A 7,275-nucleotide genomic window follows, 5' to 3' on the forward strand; every position below is an offset into this window, starting at 1 on the left:
GGGTGGTTTTATGTAGTAGCCAGTGATGAGTAAACTTAAACCCTGCCTTTTTAAAAAATATTGTTGCCAATCCCGTGATAGCTGTAATCATTGATTTGATACTGACATTTTCTGAGGAAGAATTTAAGCGCCAGATTTCGGATTTCATCAACAGAAATGGCTTAATCTTACTGTATATTTGAAGGGAACATTTTTAACTGCTTATTGGTGAGTTACGTGATTAACGACAAAACCACAAAGTAGGTGCGAATTAACCTTTTTATTTTCTCATCAAATCAAAATAATTTTATTCATTTTCATAGAATTACAAATACAAAATTAACAACTCCTTAAATTCAATTTGTAATTTGTATCATTAGTTTTCAACAACTTAAAACTAGAAAGGACCTAGAGTAGATCATGCAATAAATTAGGCACATTGAGAAAAGCCGCAAGAGCCCGCCTGGCTATATGCTAACACCAACATTTCTAGACATCTAAAAACGGGGGAAAGTGCATTAACACTGGATGGAAATAACAGTTAAAAGGCATCGCGGAACGAAAAATAGAGTAACTTTTCCTGGTTCCTGATGCAGGTAACATTTGGTTCATTTTTACAATCAACCCGCTTTTTTTAAAAAAAATTGCAAATGAATCGACATGAACACATGAAACAGGCTTTCGTCTTTTTTTTCACTAAAACTGCACGGCGTCCTGTAGAGTTTTTTTTAAAGAGCAGTTTCATAGAATTAACGCACAATTATTGTCTGCAAACAGCTCATTTTATTTAACCTCCGGTGCTTACCCTAATGCCCTTCTCTCTCCCGCTCATCTTTTAAGTGGTCAAGACAAGTCTTGGGTTTTGTTTAGAACTGTCATAACTTGTGGGCAGCCTCTGGGAATGGTGAGTGGACGCGGAGAAAGAAGTACAGGATCACAACGAATTCTAGAATTATACAACACGGTTCTAATAAAAAAATTAAATACATTCTGCAGATGTTTGCGAGATATTCTCCGCGAAATGTACAGTCGTGATTCGTCGTCAAACTCTGCAGGGACTTTGCACTTCCACAGTTTGGATACATATTGAATGTTGTGAAGTAACAGTCTTTGCACACAAAGGTGCAGAAATAGCAATCCCGGAAAAGGGGGCAAAGTGTCAATGATGATCTGACGGTTCGAACTCCTTTGTTTTGGGTGTAAGACTAAGAGGTGTTGAGAACAGGTCTGGAATACACACCTTGGTAGTAGGAGGCTTCACTGGCCAAGACCGAGGGCTCCAGGCTGCCCTTGCCCATGGAGCTGAGGGCCAGCCCACTGCTCCCGTAGCTGGAGTAATGCATGGCCTGTTCGTAAGCCTTCAAGTCCATCTTGTGATGCTGCTGCTCGGACGACATGAGGTTGTTGATGGAGAACGGGTGGTTGAAGGAGTAATGCGGCTCTCCCTTCAGGTGGTGCACTTGCTGCGAGTCGGCGGCCGACACGTGGCCGAGGGGAGGCGGCGGCGGGGCCCCCGGGCTCAGGCTGAGGGCACTGCCCAGCGCCGGGCCCGAGCTGCCCAGCGGAGCCTGCTGCTTGCCGAGTTCCCTGTCCGGGCTGGTGCACGAGCTGCTCGAGTCGCCGAGCGCCGGCGTGCCTTCGGCCTGGGGTAGCGGGCCGGGGCGGGTGCCGGCGGCCGGCGGGCTGCCCTGGGCGGGGGCGCCCTCCTTCCTCGCCCCGTCCGCCCGCAGCGCCGACCTCTTCTCGCACTTGAAGCGCTTCTGGCGCCGCAGGTAGCACCCGTTCTCGAACATGTTCCCCGAGTCCGGGTGCAGGGTCCAGTAGGAGCCTTTGCCGGGTTTGTCCGGGGAGCGGGCCACCTTGATGAAGCAGTCATTAAAGGAGAGTGAGTGGCGGATGGAGTTCTGCCAGCGCTGCTGGTTCTGACGGTAATACGGGAACAGGTCCATGATCCACTGGTAAATCTCACTGAGGGTCAGCATCTTGCTGGGGGCCTGCTGGATGGCCATGGTGATCAGGGAGATGTAGGAGTACGGCGGCTTGGCGTGCGGGTAGCTCCGCCGGAAACTCTTGCTGTCCCTGGGCCGGCTCAGGTTACTCTGGCCGTACGCCATCGGGCTGAGGGCCGCCGGGCTCAGGCTCGAGTACGGGCTCAGCGCGCTCATGGAGGGCGGCTGGCCGCTCAGGTTCGGGCTCATGGCCGTCACCGGGGCGCCCATCGCGCCCGTGCCGCCCCCGCCCCCGCCGCCTCCGCCGCCGCCGCCGCCGCCTGTCATCGCGGCCATGGCCGGGCTCAGCCCCGTGCCCATGCCTGGGTTCCCGTAGGACATGCTGAAGGAGCCCGAGTTCATGCTGCCGCCGGAGCCCATGCTGTTCATGCTCATGTAGCTGTTCATGCTGCCCAGTCCTGGGTTCATACCGTTCATTGGCACCGTCGTATAGGCCTTCACAAATTATACAAAAACAGAGAAAAGGAAAGGTGTTAGTTGGGTGGGTCAGGGTGACAAGTTTTATTTTGCTTTATTCAGAGCGCCCTACACCAGCGGGAAAGTTATCTTTTCCGACGCACTTGGGGGGGTTGGGGAGAGGGGGGGAAACCCCATCTTCGGGCTCATTTCACTAAACTGAGGTGAGAAAGCCACGCCTCCTGAAATAAAATATAAAATGGGAACAGCTTCCTCCCTGCAGTAAGATACAACAGTGCTACTGATTATTGTTGATGGTTTGTTAAAATGCCCTGTCTGATCTTTGGCCGGGCTCGTAAACACTGCAGCGGGATTGAGAGTGCCTCTCCCTCCCTACCTCCCTCTGATGCCACCCCGTGGTCAGTAACTTTGTGGCTCATTAGCTCCTGTATCGAATACACAAACGCACAACACCAAGCAGGTTTTTTTTGTATTAACTACTATGAACACTATGGTTTGGTATTCCGTCATTTTGAGACATCTAACACCCGCTGAATATCCTTCGACAGAACACTGTCCGATTTTAAGAAAGAATTCCTCGGCAAAATACCTCGAAAAGATGGTTTGAAATTCAGTCACACTATAATCCGCGCTCTTTTATGTGAGCTGTTGGTTGATGCCGCAAGTGACCACCTCAAAATAAGGTGCAACTGTTACTTTGACTTACCTCCTGCGGTTCTCCGTAGTAACTGCTCCAGTCAGAAGCTTCATGTCCTTCCATCTTCACCGCACCTAACATTATGGAGGCAATAAACGAGCATCAAAAGGTTGTCCCAAAAATACAATCCCAGGGCGGATGTAGTCTGCCTGAAGTACAGTGAGGAAGATAGAATGGAGACTGCGAGAGTGAGGAAGTGGTGGGACGCGAACACTTTGAGTGGCGCTGGGGACATGCGTAGTGATTTAACTGCCCACAGATCCTGCCTCCTTTCCCGATTTGCCCAGATCTTTCTATATTTGAATAATCAACTCTCACCTAAGCGTTAGGATACTCTGTTCCTAGTCCTCACCTGCCTTGACTCCTGGCACCGCACACAATCCAACTGGTTTCCACTCAGCGGGGCCACACTTGAGCCATTGAAAATAGTCCCTGTTGAATTTGTAAAGAGACTAATTGGTTTAACTCGGAAACAAAAGGAAAGACAAACTATAGCAATAGGATGAGAAAAGATAAATTAATCCGGCACCAAAAACGAAACCACTGACACTTTTTTGCCCCCCGAATAATTAAACTGAGCGAGAAAATCCAAGGGACTCAGAACTAATTCTGTTTTCCTTTTACAATATTTCTATTATACTATACTTCCCCGACAAAATCGTAGTAACAGTATAACCTGACTTTTTTTTCGCAATTTGAAGTTAACCGTCGCAATTTTTATAGCGTTTTGTTTTCAAAGAGACGATAAGTGTAAATACTAAAGGGTAAACGGCGCCCTGGTGTGATTTGTTTGAGTTTGCAGCTTCAACCTGCCCGTTGAGAAAATCAAACCTGACCGTTAAAACGACCAAGTCTCACAACTCACAACACACCACCAAAATGTCAATACTGGGGATAATTTAATAAACACTTCGTTTAGACTCCTTTCCATCAGACTGGGTTGTGTCAAACGCAATCCTCCCGCTAATCAGTAAACTGAAGGAGAGATAGTTGATCCAGCAGCCTGTCTAGCGATAGCACCGTTAGGAAACCTTTGGACCGGCAAATACCTATCTAATTGTGATCAATAATGGTCGCATTCCAAAAAACAAATTATTTCTGGGATATACGGTTGTGATTGCAGACAATTCATTAAATTACACGGTGATGTGAGCTGCAATCTGAACTCCACATGTTTGGTGACTGACTACAAAGGGCTACGGACCTTTCTGTGTTGTTCATTTAGAAATCTAAACAAATGTCTGTTTAATAAGGTATTAGGCTGAGCGACATTCCTGGCCTGAAAGAGACGAATCGGCCTGAAAGAGGCAGATGTAATTAGCCTGCGGTAGAATTTACTCTGCCGTGTGACGTCTTTGAGGAATGGTGTAAATAAACGCATTCTTCGTCCTTCTTTCGTCGTGATAGGTCGTAAAAATGCAGAATGAAGAATAGTTTGCATTCAAGACCACGTACCTCGGGTTACCCTCTTTAGGACTCTGCAGCCAGCAACAGCCCTCGCTCCAAGTCATCAATAAACGAAACTTGTGCAGTGGCTTTATGTAGCGCCTAGCAACGGGACGGCATTTGGGTCTGGGATGTTAACCCGAAAAAGAAATGAACAGTGCTGGACTCCCCTTTTCTCTGTGTTGTGCAAGAAGTTTACTGCTCCGGCCGTGAGCTGGCTTCCAAATACAACATGAAAGAGAAGCTGTAGACTTGCAGCTGGCAACACTTCAAAATCTCCACAACACCAGGGTGACAAAGTGTAAATAAGCAAATGAAAACTACGTTGTCTGTACCTTCACTTTGTTTTTTTTATATCTCACCTCTTTCTGTGATGTGATTGACCCAATGTTTTGAAATGATGTCAGTCTAGTTGCGTGCCCCTGTCCTTTCATGTGAATTGTTCGGGAGGTTAACATGCAACTAGAGCAAGCGCCCAGAGGAACCTCCCTCCTGGCTTCTTTTCCAGGCCTTGCTGCAGGTCATTGTTGAGCGACAAGACCGTGGTGCTTCCCTTCTTTACACTGACTGCGATGGGATGTTCGAAGTTTGGCCAGATTCACAAACCTTCTGGCAGATGCGAGGAGATTTGCTATGATTCGATTTTCTCCGGAAAGGAAAACAATATGAAAGTATGATCACATTTTACCCAGAACCTCGGATTATCTTCATTAAATTACTAAACAGTTTGGAACAAAGTAATATCGCGAAAGGGAAGCTATCTGGAACGCATATATTATTGTTATGGCGACAAGTTCGGTCTGCTAAAGGGGCAGCCCTAATGTGTAGCAATCAGTGTTGCTGCATCCCCTTGCCAGCCGTGCCAGGTGCAACCTGGACTTCAAATTGTGCAATAGTCCTTACAGCTCTGGCCTCAACAAGACAATTCAATGTATAGTTTGTAGAATGAGAACGAGAATGCAGCAAGTTTTGCCAGTTAATTACATCCGTTTCCACAATTTTATGGCTGTGCCCTTCCTCTGTGTCACTGTGTGCACAGGTATTATATAAGAAAGGCGTTTTTTTCACCATCGTCGTCTGTCGTATCATTGTTTAAAATGATGAGGAGTGGGCGCTTATAAATCCAACCGCATTTGGTCTGCACTAACCATGGACAGAAGGCGGAACGCCGGGCTGTTTTCTTCACTTTAGTTCACCACAAAGTGTCAATTCCATATATTATCCTCCTGCCATCCCTTTAAAAAAACCGAGCTATAGCATCGTTGATTCAATGTTACATCCTCAGTAGTAAATATAGATTAATTTCCACTTGAAGGTTTTATGAAGAGAGCATTAACTCCTGGTCATTGATTAAATGAGTAACTAAACCATTTTGAAAACTCACATTTGTGTGCCTACACTGACGTTCGCTGCATCTAAAATATTTGTCATCTGTATAATTATTTCAACGTGCAAAGTTTTCTTTAGCAAATCTTTGAAATAAAGTTTTATTACAGTCCATGTTCTGTTTAAGCTATGGACATGGGGATTGTACGTGTCCTTACTAGATACTATACGATCCATGGTGAGGACCCCATATCTGATCAATCCTGTTTCATTCTGCAGCCCATTCGTACCCCAGCCTCAGCACAGTGTGGAATGAAAGCTCATTAACTGCCTATAAATAAACCGGTTCATACATTCACACGTGCTACAGATTACCTACAAGAATAGTTCCCAGTAATTAAGGAGCTGCGTTGGCAATAAATAGAGAGCAAGGAGTCCGCGAGTATCCTACAAGAAGCCATCCATCTGGATTGAGCGACTCCGGGGACGCTGCTGGTTTCAGAAAGGTCTCATTAGCATCTGAAGAGCAATATGCACAGGGTGGGTTTTGTTAACAATGTTGCAAAATTAATTGGATCATTCTTCCCTGAGTGAGTTATCTCTATGTGAAGGAGGTGATGTAAGTGCAAGACTCTATAGGTTTATCGCTGATACTGCCCATTCGTGAAGAAGCAAAACCAGCCGCAGTGCAATGTCCCACTACACAAGGCGGCTGCTCGGCTCCGGCACAGTTATTATTGCACATTAATTCATCGATTAATTAACAATCCATTAATAAATACAGTAATAAATTATTTTCCGATTTTGAACGTGTAAATTTGTCTAATCTTGCTCATATTGTCCATGGCGAGGCAACGGCCTAGTGGTATTATGACTAGCTAGCTAAGCCCAGCAATCCAACTCATGTTCTGGGTGCGGGGTTTCGAATCCTATCATGACAGATGGCAGGGTTTGAATTCAAATAAACATCTGGAATTAAGCAACTAATAATGACCGTGAGTTTTCGGGGGGGGGAAATACCTTTACAGACGGAAACTGTCATCCTTACCTGGTCTGACCTGTATGTGACTCCAGATCCACAGCAGTGTAGTTCACTTTTAACTGCCCTCTGGGTAATGAGAGATGGGCAATAAACGCTGACCTGGCCAGAGACACTCTCATCCTGTGAAATATTTTTTTTAAATGGCAGTATAATAAGACTGAAAATTCTGAGCAATGTTAAACTAATCATTGGGGGAATGTTTTCGAAATGTATTTTATAAATGACTAATTAAAGAACACATTCAGCCGCCCCGGCACTTCCTTGGTCGTCATCGGGTAAAAGTTCACGACCGTTTCTTGACCAGGTAACAGATGATAAGGCTGGGATTTATTTGCCACTCTTCCAGGATCGTTTTACCT

The 7,275-nt window shown here is 46.0% G+C and overlaps 1 protein-coding gene across 4 annotated transcripts; it reads right to left on the reverse strand.

The window, feature by feature from the left end:
• Positions 1–246: 246 nt before the first annotated feature.
• foxa1 (forkhead box A1) lies at positions 247–6,726 on the reverse strand. 4 transcript variants are annotated; one of them, XM_087989935.1, is made up of 4 exons: positions 4,911–4,960; positions 3,455–3,534; positions 3,112–3,176; positions 247–2,423 (listed from the first exon to the last, which is right to left on the reverse strand). In XM_087989935.1, exons 3-4 carry the CDS (start codon positions 3,163–3,165, stop codon positions 1,185–1,187), a joined length of 1,293 nt encoding a protein of 430 aa, XP_087846061.1. In that variant the 5' UTR covers positions 3,166–3,176; positions 3,455–3,534; positions 4,911–4,960; the 3' UTR covers positions 247–1,184. The 4 variants fall into 4 exon arrangements, with proteins under 4 accessions (XP_087846061.1, XP_087846060.1, XP_087846062.1 ...); XM_087989934.1 differs by lacking the exons at positions 3,455–3,534; positions 4,911–4,960 and adding an exon at positions 6,254–6,726; XM_087989936.1 differs by lacking the exon at positions 3,455–3,534 and having other exon boundaries at positions 4,911–4,977.
• Between the last annotated feature and the right edge of the window lie 549 nt (positions 6,727–7,275).

The sequence above is a fragment of the Chiloscyllium plagiosum genome, unplaced genomic scaffold (genome assembly GCF_037043375.1).
Source record: "Chiloscyllium plagiosum isolate Xiang-an unplaced genomic scaffold, Cpla_swu_hap1 HiC_scaffold_8, whole genome shotgun sequence".
In the NCBI taxonomy this organism is placed as follows: domain Eukaryota; kingdom Metazoa; phylum Chordata; class Chondrichthyes; order Orectolobiformes; family Hemiscylliidae; genus Chiloscyllium; species Chiloscyllium plagiosum.

Coding starts and splice junctions, on each gene's coding strand:
- foxa1 (XM_087989934.1), bottom strand. CDS start 6,335: ATGGCTTCTTGTAGGATACTCGCGGACTCCTTGCTCTCTATTTATTGC. Junction 3,177..6,253: donor AATTACTGGGAACTATTCTT/GTAGGTAATCTG, acceptor CCATAATGTTAG/GTGCGGTGAAGATGGAAGGA. Junction 2,424..3,111: donor ACTACGGAGAACCGCAGGAG/GTAAGTCAAAGT, acceptor TAATTTGTGAAG/GCCTATACGACGGTGCCAAT.